Consider the following 18,715-nt stretch of genomic DNA (forward strand, 5'->3'; position numbering starts at 1 on the left):
CCCATGCCCTCTGCCAACCCCCAGTGTGCGCCACCTCCCCCATGCTCTCTGCCACCCCCCCTTGTGCTCCACCTCCCCCATGCCCTCTGCCACACCCCCAGTGTGCTCCACCCCCCAGTGCACTCCACCTCCCCATGCCCTCTGCCACCCCCCCAGTGTGCTCCACGTCTCCCATGCTCTCTGCCAACCCCCCATTGCGCTCCACCTCCCCATGCTCTCTACACCCCCCAGTGCGCCCCACCTCCCCCATACCTTCCGCCACCCCCCAGAGCGCTCCACCTCCCCCATGCCCTCTGCCCCCCCAGTGCCCTCCACCTCTCCCATGCCCTCGTCCACCCGCCAGTGCGCTCCACCTCCGCCATGCTCTCTGACACCCACCAGTGCGCTCCACCTCCCTCCACCATGCTTTCTGCCACCCCCCAGTGCACTCCACCTCCCCCATGCTCTCTGCCACCCGACAGTGTGCTCCACTTCCCCCATGCTCTGTCACCCCCCAGTGCACTCCAGCTCCCCCATACCCTCTGCCACCCACCCAGTGTGCTCCACCCCCCAATGTGCTCCACATCCCCCATGCTCTCTGCCAACCCCACAGTGCGCTCCACCTCCCCATGCCCTCTGCCAACCCCCAGTGCGTGCCACCTCCCCCATGCTCTCTGCTACCCCCCCTTGCTCTCCACCTCCCCCATGCCCTCTGCCACCCCCCCAGTGTGCTCCACCCCCCCAGTGCACTCCACCTCCCCCATACCCTCTGTCACCCCCCAGTGTGCTCCACCTCCCCATGCTCTCTACACCCCCCAGTGCGCCCCACCTCCCCCATGCCTTCCGCCACCCCCCAGAGCACTCCACCTCCCCCATGCCATCTGCCCCCCCCAGTGCCCTGCACCTCTCCCATGCCCTCGTCCACCTCCCCCATGCTCTCTGACACCCCCCCAGTGCACTCCACCTCCCTCCCCCATGCTCTCTGCCACCCCCAGTGCGCTCCACCTCCCCCATGCTCTCTGCCACCCGACAGTGTGCTCCACTTCCCCCATGCTCTCTGTCACCCCCCCAGTGCACTCCAGCTCCCCCATACCCTCTGCCACCCACCCAGTGTGCTCCACCCCCCAATGTGCTCCACATCCCCCATGCTCTCTGCCAACCCCCCAGTGCGCTCCACCTCCCCATGCTCTCCACCAACCTCCCTGTGTTCTCCATCACCCTCCCTGTGCTCTCCACCTACCCAATGCTCTCCGCCAACCTCCCTGTGCTCTCCACCTCCCCCCATGCTTTCCACCACCCCCTGTGCGCTCCACCTCTCCCATGCTCTCTGACACCTCCCCCAGTGTGCTCCACCTCCCCCATGCTCTCTGCCACCCCCCAGTGCGCACCACATCCCCATGCCCTCTGCCACGCCCCCAGTGCGCGCCACCCCACAGTGTGCTCCACCCCCCCAGTGCCACCCCCCAGTGTGCTCCACATCTCCCATGCTCTCTGCCAACCCCCCAGTGCGCTCCACTTCCCTATGCTCTCCACCACCCTCCCTGTTTCTCCACCACCCTCCCTATGCTCTCCACTTACCCAATGCTCTCCACCACCCTCCCTGTGCTCTCCAACCACCCCCATGCTCTCCACCACCTCCCCCATGCTCTCCACCACCTCCCCCATGCCCTCTGCCACCCGACAGTGTGCTCCACCTCCCCCATGCCTTCTGCCACCCCCCAGTGCGCTCCACCTCCCCGATGCTCTCTGCCAACCCCCCTGTGCGATCCACCTCACCCATGCCCTCTGCCACCCCCCCAGTGTTCTCCACCTCCCCCATGCTCTCTGCCACCCCCCTGTGCGCTTCACCTCCCCATGCTCTCTGCCACCCCATCCAGTGCGCTCCACCTCCCCCATTCTCTTTGCCACCCCCCAGTGTGCCCCACATCCCTCATGCCCCCTGCCACCCTCCCAGTGCGCTCCAAATCCCCCATGCCCTTTGCCACACCCCCAGTGCGCTCCGCCTCCCCCATGCCCTCTACACCCCCCAGTGCGCCCCACCTCCCCCATGCCTTCCGCCACCCCCTAGTGCGCTCCACCTCCCCCATGCTCTCTGCCACCCCCAGTGCGCTCCACTTGTCCCATGCCCTCGTCCACCCCCTAGTGCGCTCCACCTCCCCCATGCTCTCTGCCACCTCCCCAGTGCGCTCCACCTCCCTCCCCCATGCTCTCTGCCACCCCCCAGTGCACTGCACCTCCCCCATGCTCTCTGCAACCCGACAGTGTGCTCCATTTCCGCCATGCTCTCTGTCACCCTCCCCCCAGTGCACTCCAGCTCCCCCATACACTCTGCCACCCACCCAGTGTGCTCCACCCCCCAGTGCGCTCCACCTCCCAATGCTCTCTGCCAACCCCACAGTGCGCTCCACCTCCCCATGCTCTCCACCACCCTCCCTCTGCTCTCCACCTACCCAATGCTCTCCGCCACCCTCCCTGTGCTCTCCACCTCCCCCCATGCTTTCCACCACCCCCATGCCCTCTGCCACCCGCCCAGTGTGCTCTACCTCCCTCATGCTCTCTGCCAACCCCCCAGTGTGCTCCACCTCCCCATGCTCTCCACCGCCCTCCCTGTGTTCTCCACCACTTATAGGTGGCAATGGTGGGCACTGATCAGGCAGCTGTGGCTCTCTGTGTGAGGGAATGATGTCCCTCTGACATAAGTCAATGATCTGCTTTTTTCCCCCTCACTCTGACAGTGTGAGGGGAAAAAAATACAGATTATAAATCTTTTGTTTACATCGCATGCTCAACTGTCATTGGCTGACAGCTGATCACGTGGCAAGGGATCGTTATCACAGAGTACGCCCCACGCAACCTACAGGGGCATGCAGGCAGCTCATGCACGGGAGGATGTCCATGGATGTCCTTCCAGCAATTAAGGTCCGTGCTTTAGCTGTCTTTTGGCTATAGCGTGGTAGCGTAGTAGTTAAAAGTCAGAGAGAACACTTTCTCCCAGTCTCCAAGGGCCATATTTTTACCTAGCTCCCATTCTCAGGCATACAAGGGGCGGTCAGGAAATGTGTGCGATAATAAAATACCATATGTTATAGATAAAGCATGGGGGCATTTTGAGTCAGAGAGGCACAACTCCTCAAACTAAGTTAAGTCCCTGCAAAGACTTGACCTACTCAGCTCTTTATAAAAATTGTGTCGTTGAAAATATTGAAGCCACTCACTCAGCCTTGGTTTCCCAGTGTGTACCAGCCTGCTTCCAGCCTTGTGTTCCCAGCGTGTACCAGCCTGCTTCCAGCCTTGTGTTCCCAGCGTGTACCAGCCTGCTTCCAGTTTTTTGTTTCCAATGCATTCCAGCCTTCTTTCAGCCTTGTGCTCCCAATGTGTCCCATCCTGCTTCAAGCCTTGTGTCCCCAGTGTGCCCCATCCTGCTTCAAGCCTTGTGTCCCCAGTGTGCCCCAGCCTGCTTCCAGTCTTGTGCTCCCATTGTGTTACAGTCTAGTATTCCCAGTGTGTCCCAATCTTCTTCCAGCCTTGTATTCAGAGTCTCCCTACCTGATTGGAACCTAGCATTCCCAGTGTGTTCTAGCATGCTTTCCACATTGTGTTCCCAGTGTGTCCTTATCAGCTTCCAGCTGCTTGATCCATCATCCCAGTGAGTCCCTAACTGCATTTAGCCATGTGTTCCCAGTATGCTTTAGTAAGCCTTGCTATTTCCTTCAGCCTTATCTGCTGCCTTGTGATACCTGTGCTCCTCCAACACTGCCAGGGAGTTGTGGCAGTGCAGTTGTGATCTGCTTGGGTGAGACAGAGGACCACAGCCTGAGTATCACCTGTAGAACGATCTCTCGGCCTCTAGATGGACCTTTTCAGGGCTCTCGCTGTAGCGAAAGAAGCAGATTCTCCAAACATTCTGTGTCAGCTCTGTGACTTTGGCCCATCTGCACCGCTGCCTCAACCAGTCCTGGTCATCTACTCCGACCCTCGTGGAAGATGAGTCTTAAGTCGTGATAGTAATAATGCAATTAAATTCTAATGATCCCAAGGTTTTTCTGTTAAATGCTTAAAATGCTTAATTATACATTGTTATGTAAGTCGATATATTATAGAATTTATCATTGGCGTCAGTAACTTTTACAATTCTCCAAGAATAAATTCCCGATAGGTCACAATAAATGTCAATAGCATCATATTTCAGAAAAGCTCCATCTCTTATTGATAAAATGCTGTGTAGAGCGCCACTATATGTGAATTACATTACCTGAAAATCCTCCCTGGTATCTACAATATGTATATTAAGGTCTGTGTTCTTCTTCAGGGCGCTTTTATGAGAAAAATACATATACCAATATGGGTGATCTTCATTTAAAAAAGATGAAGAATGCATCAACAGCCGAAGGTAAGTTATTATAATGTGGGGGTATCCTTTTAATCTATGATGGACAGCTGAGGACCCGCGTCTTCATTTATAGGACACGTGTCTACTAATACTAATACTGCTATAATGGCTCTACCAATCAGAAATCACCTTTTACTATATCTGTATTGAGGTAATAAAAAACAGAACCTCATTGGTTGCCCTGATTTAGTATACATTTTATACTTAAATACGATATACATGGTGATATACAATATATCTACATATTTTGTGTGAAATTAACTCAAGTGTAGAGATCATAAGGACTCTTCTTATAAGGCTTCTTCCTGACCACCATTATTAAAAACACAGATGTTACCCTGGTAGGGGGTATTGGGAATTGTTCAGCAAACAAACAATTATTAGCAGCTTCCTGGTTTGTTTTTGCAGATCTGTTGCTCTGGCCTCAAACATAGACTTTTATCTGTTCCTCCAGACAGTACCCTCTAAAACTGGACACGTGTTTCTAGCTGCCCCCTTGCAGTCATATGGACTCCTTAGGGAAGGCCAGTCTCTCCCAAAACAAAATAGGATTGCACAAGCTGGTTGCTCAAAACACACGTAGCCGAGATTGGAGAGTTCATCCCTCATAAGTCTCTACAAAGTCTTCTGGGCTCCAGGACCCAAAGAGGGTTTTTCTAAACTCAGAGGAAACTGAAAATCCAGTTTCCTCCATATGACCTAAACCCCTTCGGAGCGCCTCAACCTGCCTGGGCAAGAACCCTGGGTGAGAAAAAGTCTGTGATAGAGTGTTGTAGTAATGTCACTACATATATATATATATATATATATATATATATATATATATATATATATATATATATATATATATATATATATATATATATATAACACTGACCCCTGAAGGAGCTGCTGGTTTAATTTGGGCTTACCGTTACCTCACCTGCTTCCTGGCCTAAAAATGTTGAAACTGACACCGAATCCTCTTTTGGATTATTTATTTAGAAAAAAGACGGGGGGCGTGGCTAGCCTTGGACGAAGATGGCCGCTTAACTCCTCAGCTCCGTCCGGCCTGTGCCCTAAACTCACATTACAGGGGACTATTAGCGGTGTTTCGTTAACGGAACATGGGCACGTCTTCCCGCAGCCGCTCAACATCGCGTTCCCGTTCTCCGAGGGACGCTGATATCCGTGCTCCTCTAACGATCCCGGAGCTCTTCAGAAGTCAGGGACCTAATATGGCGGCTAATTCTCCCGCCCGCGGCCATATCGGAATAACGCTGACTCCTACGGAGCAACAAACAGCACCAGAGGTCCTCGTTCAGCCCCACCACCAACACCCAAGCCTCCAGGACCTGCGAGCAGTGGCGACCGATATAAAGGACACACTCACTGCCGCCATTGCTGACCTCCGCAGAGAGCTGCAAGTGATCTCAGGCCGTGTACAGGCGGTAGAAAATCAAGCAGTACAACAGCAACAAGCTCTTCAAAGAACCGATCGGCGGGTGGACACTCACACAATGCAGCTCCGTGACATCCAGCGACACGTTGAGGACATTGATAACCGGGGCCGCAGGCATAATCTCAGAGTGCGCGGCCTACCGGAATCAATAGAACAGGACCAACTTGTTCCGGCAGTCATAGCCATCTTTAATCGCCTGCTATAGAGACCCCCGCAAACTGCCATCACAATGGACCGCATACACAGAGCTCTTCGCCCAAAGGGTAAGGAAGCAGACCCGCCGAGAGATGTAGTGTGCTTTGTAAATGACTTTTCACTGAAGGAAGACATCCTAAAGAAAGCCCGTGAACGACCGCAACTACTACATGAAGAACACCAAATCCAAATCTTTCAGGATTTGTCGGCAATCACTCTACGGCACAGAAGAGACCTCCGTCCATTGTTGGAAGTTCTCAAACGAAGAGAGATCAGATATCGTTGGAGGTTCCCATTTGCCCTCCAAGCCACACATCTGGGCCGAATAGCTACCTTGAGAGTCCCTGAAGAACTGGACCTCTTTTGCCGCACTCTGGACATACCATATGTGGACTTACCGAACTGGTATGCCGATTTCCACATCCCTCTCCGCAGCTATTCGGGCTTGGATTCTGACCTAATGGAGACCCAAACAACTCATTATCGGCGCCGCAGATCACCATCCACAGGCAGACCAGGAGGGGGACCTCAAGCTAGACTCCCACCTGCGAGCCCGACGGCGGCACCACTACCGCGGAGAGCCCGCAGAGACCGCTGAAGTGGTGAGCATTACTATGAGATGTATGCCCAGGTTTTCTTTTTTTTTGTTCTCTCTCTGGTTTTTGTTGACTGTTTTTTTTACTATTTTCGCTATACGAGCACGGCCGACGCCGCGCTTTGATAAGTTTATTGACTTGGCTCTGAGTTGTGACCCCCCCTTAAGTTTACTCTGCACCTCAGATGACAACAGCCCGGTCAGAATGCTAAATGCCTGGATGCTATGACACCGAATTACAAACGAGGTATTACTTCTTATAGCGACCCGCTGACTATCCTATTAGAATGACATCTGATATTGATGTGCATACGATACTGGAACTTTACAGTCTGCTGATCTCTATGGGTTGTTACCTGATTTTCCTATGCTACATAGCTGCACAAGAAGACCCGCCATTTTGAGGATCAGTCTTCGTTGTCTCGACAATACCACACGGCGATAGATATTAGTTCTGCCTCCCTGCTTGAGAGACACATATCTCTCTACTTGTCATCACCGCAAACCGTGACTGCCATGCACCTGGTTAAGACACTCAGAATGTTATCCTTAATATAACATGGACACCTGGATGAGCTGTGGATGGATAATACCTCGTCTTTTCTATAATCCCTAATTTTGTCTTTTTTTTTTACAGCAGTAAAAGGGAGCTTTCCATTACATTATGGTGGACGGTATGTAAAGAGTCTAATAGATGCAAAAGCTAGTATAACGGAAAATCTTCGTTAGCTTAACTCAAGATCAGACAGATATCACGAGGGGAGGTTTAGGCTTTAGTATAACTATGTTCGCCTTAACATCCTGTGAGAAACAACGAATAGCGGGGGGGGAGGGGGGTGGGTGAGGGCCTCCTGTGGGGCGGGGGGGGGGGGGATAGCGTATCCTCTGCTGGTGCTGTTAGTTCTGACAACGGATGAGATATGAGGATTCGATGTGCCCACAGACTTTTCCCGTCACGGGGGGGGCCTCTTCCAGCATTCACCACCAGCACAGCCACTTCTCTAAGATCGTGACTTACATGTATTTAGAGTGAGATAAGAGGCTATGCACTGATTATAGACTATAGCTATGATCCAGCTTTTTCACTGGGGTGCCTCCCATTTTAGTTGGGAGTGAGAGACATAAAAATTGCTAGCAGGGGGGAGAGTCAGATGTTTATTACTGTTTAACGTTTCATGTCTGCCATGGAGCATTTATATATGCTGGTATGCTACATCAGCTTACAGTTCCGGTTGTAATTTTTATAGTTAAATTCTCTACATAGTGAATGGCTTTAACCAATGATTTCACATTTTTACAGTATTTTTTATTCTACCGCTGATGTACTAACCTTCTATGGGGGAAATCCCCCCTATATACCGAACGTTGTCATTTACATTACTATCATAATGCTTGATTTAAGCCAGGCACCCTGACTTCTACATGCAATAAATCCAATAATTATTCACCCGATACTGCCCTCCCCTAACCATACTCCTTAACATTATGATGATTATGGTTTGGGTCATGGGCCGGATGGACGGCACTTATTTGTGACTCTTTAATTGTTAGGGTTTGGTCCTTGGACCTCCATAGTGCACAGGTGGAGGCCTTTTGACCCTACTCCTGATACCTGCCTCCAAATATTTGTTTACACCAATTCGCATCCTTATCTTCGTCCAATACTGAGCCAACCCCACAACGGTGGCACATTGCTATCACACTGCATACAAGCCTTTTTTTTTTGTTGTGACGCCACTGGCTATTCAAGGCAATTGTACATTTGTAGTTCCCTGGATCCTTGGAAGATCCTAGAGAACCCCTTGCCATTTATTGTTTAGTTCCCCGATAGTAACTAGTCGACATTACTTTTAGTTGGGGACAGACGCAGATTTCTGAACGCTTGCAGACCTCAAACTTCAGTACCAGTTTTGCCTTGCTACGAACACTAGCCTTTAGATTGCTAAGCCTTACTCTCCTCACTAACACACACACTTCTTACAGACGCTTATTATACGTTTAACTCATAGTTTAACAATGCCTACTCGCACGAATGACTCACTTCCTCTTAGAGTTAAAATTGTTTCGCTTAATGTGAAAGGATTAAATGTTCCAGAGAAGCGATCCAAGCTTCTTCTTACAATGCACAGAAATTCGGCTGATATCATCTTTTTGCAAGAAACCCACTTCAAGACCAATTCCGTCCCAAAACTTTGTGATCATAGGTACAGCATAGTGTTTCATGCAACTTCCCCGCTTACGAAATCTAAAGGAGTGTCTATCCTCTTCCACAAAAATTGCCCATTTCTACTTACTGACCAAATTATAGATCCCAATGGTAGGTTCATTTTTCTGAAAGGAACATACGCTGGCACCACTATCACCCTGGTAAATGTATATGCCCCCAATACCCAGCAAGTTACTTTTTTTAGAGAAATAACATCTTCTCTGATCTCTTTTCAAGAAGGGATAGTCATTTTTGGGGGGGACTTCAATGTTCCCCTTAACCCCGTTCTCGACACATCCTCAGGCACTTCCTCAATTCCCTACAGAGCTTTGAAATCCATTAACTCTTCGCTGACGACCGTCTTACTACACGACACATGGCGAACATTATTTCCTGACTGTAAGGACTTTACGTACTATTCAGCCCCCCATGACCGATACTCCCGTATCGACTTCTTCTTCCTTTCGCAGAAAGATCTCCCAATGTTACAATCCGCCTCTATTGACCCAATGGTTATTTCGGATCACCATCAGATTTCAGTGACACTGCAATTCCCAACAACTAAATCAGCAGCTCCTATATGGAGACTAGACCCTTCGTTGCTCACGGACCCTGTCATGTTAACAGAAATCTCTACCCAGTTAAAAAATTACTTTAAGGAAAATCATGAGTCAGACACCTCCCCACTTAACAATTGGGCGGCTCATAAATGTGTGATACGGGGAACCCTTATAGCCTTAGCAGCCAAACGGAAACGGGAAAAAAAGAAAATATACGTTGATCTCCTAGCTACCATTAAGAAACTAGAGTTAGTCCACAAACGCACACAAGCACTAGCTACGCTCCAGGACCTCACGAAAGCACGTGTACAACTTTTGGAAATATTAGATAGACAGGTCAAACGTAGATACATTCTGTCCAAAAAAACATTTTACGAATATGGCAATAAATCCAGCAAAATGTTGGCCAAAGCGCTCCAAGCCAAAAGGGCATCCACTACCATCCACTCAATAACAGATCCTACAGGAAGACGGCTTCATAAATCTACCGATATAGCCAATCATTTTGTTCAATACTACACCAAACTCTATAACCTTTCCCCAACGGACCCGCCCTTAAGCTCACCGTCAAAACTAGACCGCATCAAAGATTTCTTACACCAATATAGTCCTACCCCCATCTCAGACGATACGGCTCGAGACCTGGATTCTCCCCTGACGATAGAAGAAATAGCGAAAGCTTTAAAGCAACTTAAACCAGGCAAGAGTCCAGGCCCCGACGGCCTCACTGTAGTTTATTACAAGACCTTTGCAGACATTTTACAGCCTCATTTTCTTTCGGCCTTTCAATCCCTCTCGGAACCGATATCCCCTCCTGCTGATTTATTGCAAGCTCACATAACGGTAATTCCAAAACCAGGCAAAGATCCCTCTGTTGTGACCAATTATAGACCTATCTCCCTTTTAAATGTTGACCTAAAATGGTATGCAAAAACTTTGGCCAATAGAATATTACCGCTTCTCCCGCAACTTATCGGCCTAGACCAAGTAGGATTTGTCCCAGGTAGGGAAGCTAGGGACAACACCCTGAAAGCAATAAACATTAATCACTGGATAACTACATCTCAGCAGCCTGGGTTTATGCTGTCGTTGGACGCGGAGAAGGCATTCGACAGGGTGGCATGGGACTACATGTCAGAAGTCCTCAAGGCGATACATCTACCCCCAAGAATGCTAAATCTAATACAAGCCCTCTATTCAAACCCTACGGCAAAGGTTAGGGTAAACGGTCACCTGTCGGATGCCTTCTCCGTGTCGAACGGTACGCGACAGGGATGCCCTTTGTCCCCTCTTATATTTATTTTGACCCTAGAACCTCTCTTGCGAAGACTTAGAGCTAACCCCGACATTCGAGGAATAGACGTAAAAGGCCACACGTATAAGGTAGCTGCATTTGCAGACGACATTCTCCTATTTCTCTCCACCCCACTTACCACCATCCCCAATCTTTTACAGGACTTTGCCCATTTCAAGACCATATCTAACTTGCAGATCAACTTCAATAAATCTAGTGCCTTGAATATCTCCCTACCTGAATCTGTATGTGCCCTCTGTCGTACTAATTTTCCTTTTCTATGGAAATCTAAATCCATCACTTACTTAGGCATCCAACTTCCTGCCTCCCTGACAGACCTCTATACTCTTAACTACACTCCCCTGTTGAAGAAGATAATCTCTGACTTTCTGAAGTGGTCCCCAGAACGCTTCTCTTGGTTTGGACGGATTGCCATAATCAAGATGAACATTCTTCCACGTATCCTCTACTTACTCCAGACGATCCCGATAAAACTTCCCCCAAACTTTTTTTCCACGTTTCGAACCCTATGCACACGTTTTATCTGGAACAAGGGCCGTCCCCGTCTTAGTTTCACAAAATTGACTTCTCCAAAGCCTAGGGGCGGTGTAGGTCTACCCGACATTCGCAAATATCAGGTTGCCTGCCAACTTACCAGACTGATTGATTGGCACAATCACGCACCGCTTAAAGATTGGGTCAATCTTGAACAAGCCTTCTCTCCCATTCCTTTGACTTCCCTTCCGTGGATTGACTACAAACTCCAATTTAAAATGCATAAAACTCATCCTTTGATAGCCCCTACATTAAACGCCATGCAATGGGCGAGTGTCCAATACGGCATCTCCTCAGCTAATGGACCCCTGACCCCCCTTAGGGGTAACCCAGATTTCAATCCCGGGATACACTCTTCATTTCTAGAACCAGACTGGCCTCACACCACAGTCCGAGCAATGCACTTCATTCGCAATGATACAATTTGTTCTAGAAGCGACTTAGCAAACATGATAGAGCGGGATACTTTCCCATTTTGGACTTACATACAGATCCGACATTTTTTACTTAATAAACGTCCCAACCCACAATGGTCCAGAACATTGACCCCATTCGAAGATTTATGCTATGTCACAGAACCCCGCCGCCATTTGATCGCACTGACTTATTCCCTTCTCTTTAAAGAATGTGATAAATCAGATATACGAATAAGGCAGAAATGGGCCTCCGATCTACAGATACAAATTCCTGAGACAGACTGGGAAGATATTTTCAGATTTGTCCATAAGGGCTCCATAAATGCACATACACAGGAAAATGCTTTTAAAATCGCATCCAGGTGGTACAACACACCTTATAAATTACATATTATAAACCCGACTAATTCACAGATGTGTTGGAGATGCAAGACGGAAATTGGTACATTTATTCACATCTGGTGGACATGTCCACACATTGTGCCGTTCTGGACAGAGGTTCACAAGCTGATAACCGATATCTCCACTTTTCGACTAGACATTTCCCCTGCTCAATTCCTGCTACATTATTCCAACAAACCCTCACGTTCTTATTTTCAATCTTTGGCTATGCACATGGTCAACGCTGCTAGATTGTGCATTCCTTGCAAATGGCACACGCCCAACCCTCCATCACTGATTGACTGGTTCCATCGAATTGATATGATCATGTCAATGGAGGACCTTATACACCAAGCACGTGATACTCCTACAAAATTCACGACTATTTGGACATGTTGGATTCATTTTAAAACAACAGACCAATACAAAAGTATTATTCAGAATAATCCTACATGACCACTAGTAGGTACTACTTTGATTCTCATCTTCCTTTTCATGACGCTATCTTACTATATGGTGAGAAGCGCTTTACTATATAGGTGTTTCCCGACTCTATACTATATATTCTTTAGACGGGGGTTTTTTTTTTTTTTTTTTTTTTTTTTCGTCATAACACTATATTACCTTATTGATATCTCGCTTAGCTATAGAGGCTACTGTTATAACTATACAAGAGGACTTACCCGCACTGACTGATTCAAAACGCCATGGAAAACTCCGAGTGTTCTAGCAACCTACAGGCATATCTACAGATGTTTTTACGGAAATTGATAGGTGACAGGATACCATCAATTACAAAGGAGGAGAGGCGAGGAAACCCACACACTGAGGTTTAGGCTGCGTTATATGTTATCCTAATAGGAGACAATTTGATCTGTCTGTATACTACGGGGCCGTACGGACCCTGTTCCTTCTGTTCTTTACATATGTTCACTGAATTATTAGCTTTCATATGTTTGCACACTGCAATATTTGTCTACCCCACAGCGGCTGCGTCCGCTGATATACTATGGTATTTTTTTGGTTTTGAACTGATCATCTGCTGTTAACGTATTAGTTGTTTAACCTACTTGTACTGACTTATATTCCTCAATAAATATTGTTTTAAAAAAAAAAAAAAAAAAAAAGAAAAAAGACAAAGTCTCTTAATAAAGGGTAGAGGGTTAGGGGTGAGTTCAGGCACTTCAATTGCAGGGTGAAGGTATTAGAAGAATCCAGAGGATAAAACTGTTCCACAAACTGGATTCAACAACCCCTGGATAGATGTCTCTCACTAGACCTAGCAGCCGGTGGGATGCTCAGTAAAGTCTGCCACAGACTTGTAAGTTACACTTGAGCATTACTGAGGGATTGGGATGAATTTAAAGAACTGACATACAGTACCAGCTTCTCTTAGCCGATGCCAAAGGAGTGTAGATTCAGGTTGCATCCTTCAACTAAGCCTCCAGGCTCCTTCAGAGAAACCAGCCTTGCGCATGGTCTCCTCCCGAAAGAGTCCTCCCCTGGGGTTCTTCAGTTGAGGGGCCTCTCCCTTCAGATGAGATGGCACCGGACCATCCTTGGATCAGTAGGCTCCGAAATTCGCTCGGGCCTATCCCTTCAGTTGCGTCGCCTCGGGCCAGCCAGCCCCAGAGACACAGAATGCATAGTTTTGCACCCCAGACCAGGAGGGCCACAAGGCTGGGTCAGGAGGACCACCAGAACCAAACAGACAGAAAATAATCCCCCCTAACATGGCGTTGGTACCTTAAATACCACCCCCCAGAATGCACAACAGGAAAACACTCACACTGGGCTGGATCCGAGGGATATCAGTGGCATTCAATACACCCAGCTAGACTGCACTTCAAACCTTGCCGGCGGTGACAGCGACACCTGTGGCCAAGGAGAACCCAGTGCAACCCAGCTGGATTGGTACCGAAACCAGAAATTTAACAAATTAGTCCCAAAACAAATTAGTCCCAAAACCCAACTGTGGTTTCAGGAAATGTAACTTTGAAAAAAAACCTGCTCGTCAGGAGCCAGCGCTACATACAGTTATAATAGAAGATTACAGATTTGTATGCAGGGAACGAGCACACAGATGATCCGAGATGAATTTAAAATGTCTTTACATGAGATAAGAATTCTGTAGGATTATTATACCGCCTGATACACGCAGGATTATTCACTATCCTCTCTGTCTTTAGAGATTCCGGCTGCCAAGAATACACCTCACCGGGTGATACTGATCTTGGGGATCCTCCTAATGTTCATTTCCTGTGAGTATCTCTAATATATTACAATATTACAATACTTTACCCAAATGAATTTTATATACTTTTTTTCATACACAGGATAATACGTCCCCTTCACAGACTCAGGCGGTATATATAAAATAATACAAAAGGATCCATAGCGTGATACTGATTTTAATAAGCATACGCTTCCTGAGGACGTTAACAACCTTATCTTACCTTAGGAAGGAGGCAGATCAGGCAGACATGGATCCGGGCTGAAGCTCCTCGCTCTATTGCTTCTACTTCAGGCCGGACAGGAAATTAGTCCCGACTGAGACCCGATTGGCCAGGGAGTCCTAAGATTCCCTGACCAATCGTGTCTCAGGAACTGTTTCCTGATTGGTTGATATCTATTCTAGGGTGGGAAAGTCAATGTTATACTGTGAAACAGGTGATTTTTTATTGCCTCTACATTGTGGATTCTGTAAATAGGCCGGGTGTGGCTCTCATGAGCTCTACTTTTACATTTTTTTGTGAATGCATTTGTATCATTTTATTAGCGGTTAACTGTATATTATCAGGCACCTATGAAGTTGTGTGATGTTCTGTGGGTATATTGGGGTGTAGATCCGCAGTAATCTGAGACGAGCCACCATTGTTATCATTACAGGTTCTCATTCCAATGAAGTTCAGAGCATCCGGAGAGCTGTGAGGAACCTGGAGGAAGTCCAGACAGCAAGCAGTAAGATTATCTTATTCCAATCACTGGAACACTTACCCATCAAACCACCTTTCACCACAGTGTACAAACGGGATCTAGATATCACAAAGCCTCTCTCTGTCTGTTTGTAGAATGATGTATCCAGATATCAAACAAATTAGGTGAATTTTAATAACAAAAAAACTGACATTACAGGTCCATGACATGATGGGTCCTCTTCTGTCCTCTGCAGTGGGTGGTTCGTGAGTCCTGACATCATGGCTCTGTGACATTACAGTTTCTCTTCTGTCATCAGCAGTAGGGGAGTCCTGACCTCATTGGTCCTTTTCTGTCCTCAGCAGTGGGGGAGTCCTGACCTCAGTGGTCCTCTTCTGTCCTCAGCAGATAGTGGGTCCTGACATCATGGGTCTATGACATTACAGTTCCTTCCTCTTCTGTAATCAGCATTGGGGGAGTCCTGACCTCATGGGTCTTCTTCTGACCTCAGTAGTGGGTGGATCCTGATGTGATGGATCTGTGACATGATGGGTCATTTTCTGCCTTCAACAGTAGGTGGGGGCTGACCTTGTGGGTTCTCTTCTGTCATCAGAAGTGGGTCCTGACATCATGGTTCCTATTCTGTCCTCAGCAGTGGGTGGGTTCATTACATGGTGGGTCCTCTTCTGTCCTTAGCAGTGGCTGGGCCCTGACCTCATGTGTTCTCTTTTGTCCTTAGCAGTGGGTGAGTCCTAACCTCATGGGTTCTCTTCTATCCTCCGCAGAGAGTAGGCTCTGATCTTACGGCTCCTCTTTTGTCCTCAGCAGAAAGTGGGCTCTAAGCTCATGGTTCCTCTTCATTCCTCAGCATTGGGTGGTTCCTGAACTCATGGCTTCTCTTCTGTCCTCAGAAGTAGGTGGGTCCCGATGTCACATACCCATGACATGATGGATCCAATTCAATTCTCAGCAGTGGGTAGGTCCTGACGTCATGGTTCCTCTTCTGTCCTCAGCAGAGGGTAGGTTCTAACCTCTTGGTTCCTCTTCTGTCCTCAGCAGAGGGTAGGTTCTAACCTTTTGGTTCCTCTTCTGTCCTCAGCAGAGGGTGGGTTCTGACCTCATGGTTCCTAGTCTGTCCTCTGGGTGAATCTTGAATGCTGCAGAGAGCAGACCTTACAATGACAAGGTGTTGCCCTCAGCAGCATGCTCCTGTGAACCCATGGATGGCATACCCACGAAGGGGTAGGACTTTGACACCCTTAGTTCACAGGAAGTGGGTTAAGCGACACTGGACATCATTCAATCTGGAAAACTGTTAAACTATAATTATTACTGCAAGGGAAATATCCAGAGATGCTTTTTATTTTATTTTATTTTTTATATTAAACTAGAGTTGGGCTTGAAAGCAGACCTTTTATCAAATAGGATTTCTACTGCCTGGTCCACCATGTTCCATAAATGGTAACAGTCCTGAAACATTGTATTACGTGTAGAAACCGCTTCTCCAGAATCCCAATATGGTCACATGACTAAATGCCTAGGATCAAAGTTCAAACTGGTGGATTTTTCTCTTTAGCAGAAACCAGGTGAAGCCAAAAGAGATGGGCAATGTAGTGGGTGCATCTTAAACGAATGTATGTAGAGTAAGAGAGGCGTATAATGATAAACCTGATCATACTAATTGATGTTGGTTTTCCTCTCTTTCTCAGATTGTGACGAGAATCCTAATTTACCATATGAAGTCATGGGTAATTATTTCATGCTCAATGTACTGTATATTAGAATGGATAGATAGATACAATTTATTATTATTATACAGGATTTATATAGCCAGCAGCAATAGAAAAATCACAAGCTTTGATATAATCAGTAAGGATGAGCCGAACATCCTCCAGGTTCGGTTCGCACCAGAATTTGCTAACAGGCAAAAAATTTGGACGAACACCATTAAAGTCTATAGGACACGCACATGTAAAAACAAAAGTGCTAATTTTAAAGGCTTATATGCAAGTTATTGTCATAAAAAGTGTTTGGGGACCTGGGTCCTGCCCCAGGGGACATGGATCAATGCAAAAAAAGTTTTAAAAACAGCCGTTTTTTTTGGAAGCAGTGAGTTTAATAATGCTTAAAGTGAAACAATAAAAATGAAATATTCCTTTAAATATTGTGCCTGGGGGGTGTCTATAGTGTGTCTGTAAAGTGCCACATTTTTTCCATGTTTAGAACAGTCCCACAGCAAAATTACATTTCTAAAGGAAAAATTGTCATTTAAAACTGATTGCGGCTGTAATTAATTTTTGGGACTCGGCAATATAGATAACATTTATTGAAAAAAATGGCATGGGTCCCCCCCCCAGTCCATTACCAGGCCCTTCAAGTCTGGTATGAATATTAAGGGGAACTCTGCGCCAAATAAATAAACAAAGGAGTAGGGGACCCCCCCAAAATCCATACCACACAATTATCCGAGCACGCAACCTGACAGGCCACAGGAAAAGAGGGGGGAAGGAGAGAGCGCCCCTCCTGAACCATACCAGGCCACATGCCCTCAACATAGGGCGGTGCTTTGGAGTCACCCCCAAAGCACCTTGTCCCCATGACGATGGGGACAGGGGCTTCCTCCCCAAAACCCTTGCCCAGTGGTTGTGGGGGTCTGTGGGTGGGGGGCTTATCAGAATCTGGAAGCTCCCCTTTAACAAGGGGACCCCCAGATCCCACCCCCCCATGTGAATTGGTAACGGGTAGATTGTACTCCTACCATTTCACAAAAAAAGTGTCAAAAGTAGTAAAAATGACAAGAGCCACTTTGGGACAAAAAATCTAAAAAATCAAAATGTCCCGCTATATAAATCCATTTCACGCCACCCGAAAAAAGAAAAAAAAACTGCAACAGCTCCACCTCCATGAGAGTCTCCCACACACTGCACGCTTCTTATCGATGATAGCTCTTATAAAGCTGAGGTGGGGCCACCCGGTGACATAAACAGGTGACCCCGCCCCCCCTGATGCCACGTGACATCAGAGGAAGGTGGGGTCACCCATTTATGTCACCGGATGGCCCCGCCCTCAGCTATATAACAGCTGTTATGGAGAAGAAGCTGCACTCAGCGGGAGCCTCCCATGGAGGCAGAGGTGTTGAGTTTTTTTTTTCTTTTTTCGGTCCGTCGGGTGGGGTGAGATGGGTTTATATTGCATGACATTTTTATTTTTGGGTTTTTTTAATAAAAAAACCCACAGACCCCCACAACCACCAGGCAAAGGTTGTGGGGATGAGGCCAGGGGAGCTGTTGCAGTTTTTTTTTTTTTTTGTTTGGCTTGTCGGGCAGCGTGAGATGGATTTACATTGTGGGACATTTTTATTTATTTCTTTTTTTAATAATTACAACAGGGGGACCCTTGTTGGGGGTCTGGTATGTATATATATATTTTTTTTGGTGCAGGGTTCCCCTTAATATCCATACCAGACCTGAAGGGCCTGGTAATGGACTGGGGGAGGAACCATTTTTCAATGAGTTTTATATATATTGCCAAGACCTGGCAATTCATTACAGCTGCGATCAGTTTTAAATGACATTTTTTCCTTTAGAAATGTCATTTTGCTGTGGTATTGTTCTAATCACGGGAAAAATGCACCACTTTACAGGCATACTATAGACACCCCCAGACAGATATTTAAAGGAATATTTAATTTTGATTGTTTCACGTTAAGCATTAAAAACATCACTGCTCCTGAAAAAAACTGAAGTTTTTAAAACTTTTTTTGCATTAATTCATATCCCTTGGGGCA

At 47.3% G+C, this 18,715-nt stretch overlaps 1 protein-coding gene across 1 annotated transcript in view; it reads left to right on the forward strand.

The window, feature by feature from the left end:
* The window catches only part of LOC143962012 (asialoglycoprotein receptor 2-like), a 53,296-nt gene that overhangs the window by 8,675 nt on the left and 25,906 nt on the right, over positions 1–18,715 (forward strand). The window contains exons 2-5 of the mRNA XM_077471353.1: positions 4,289–4,369; positions 14,202–14,273; positions 14,902–14,973; positions 16,638–16,676. Coding sequence (XP_077327479.1) covers positions 4,321–4,369; positions 14,202–14,273; positions 14,902–14,973; positions 16,638–16,676 — 232 coding nt within the window. The 5' untranslated portion in view covers positions 4,289–4,320. The remainder of the gene's footprint in view (positions 1–4,288; positions 4,370–14,201; positions 14,274–14,901; positions 14,974–16,637; positions 16,677–18,715) is intronic.

Source organism: Lithobates pipiens, unplaced genomic scaffold, assembly GCF_037356315.1.
Source record: "Lithobates pipiens isolate NorthernLeopardFrog02 unplaced genomic scaffold, aLitPip1_a1.2 Scaffold_8, whole genome shotgun sequence".
In the NCBI taxonomy this organism is placed as follows: domain Eukaryota; kingdom Metazoa; phylum Chordata; class Amphibia; order Anura; family Ranidae; genus Lithobates; species Lithobates pipiens.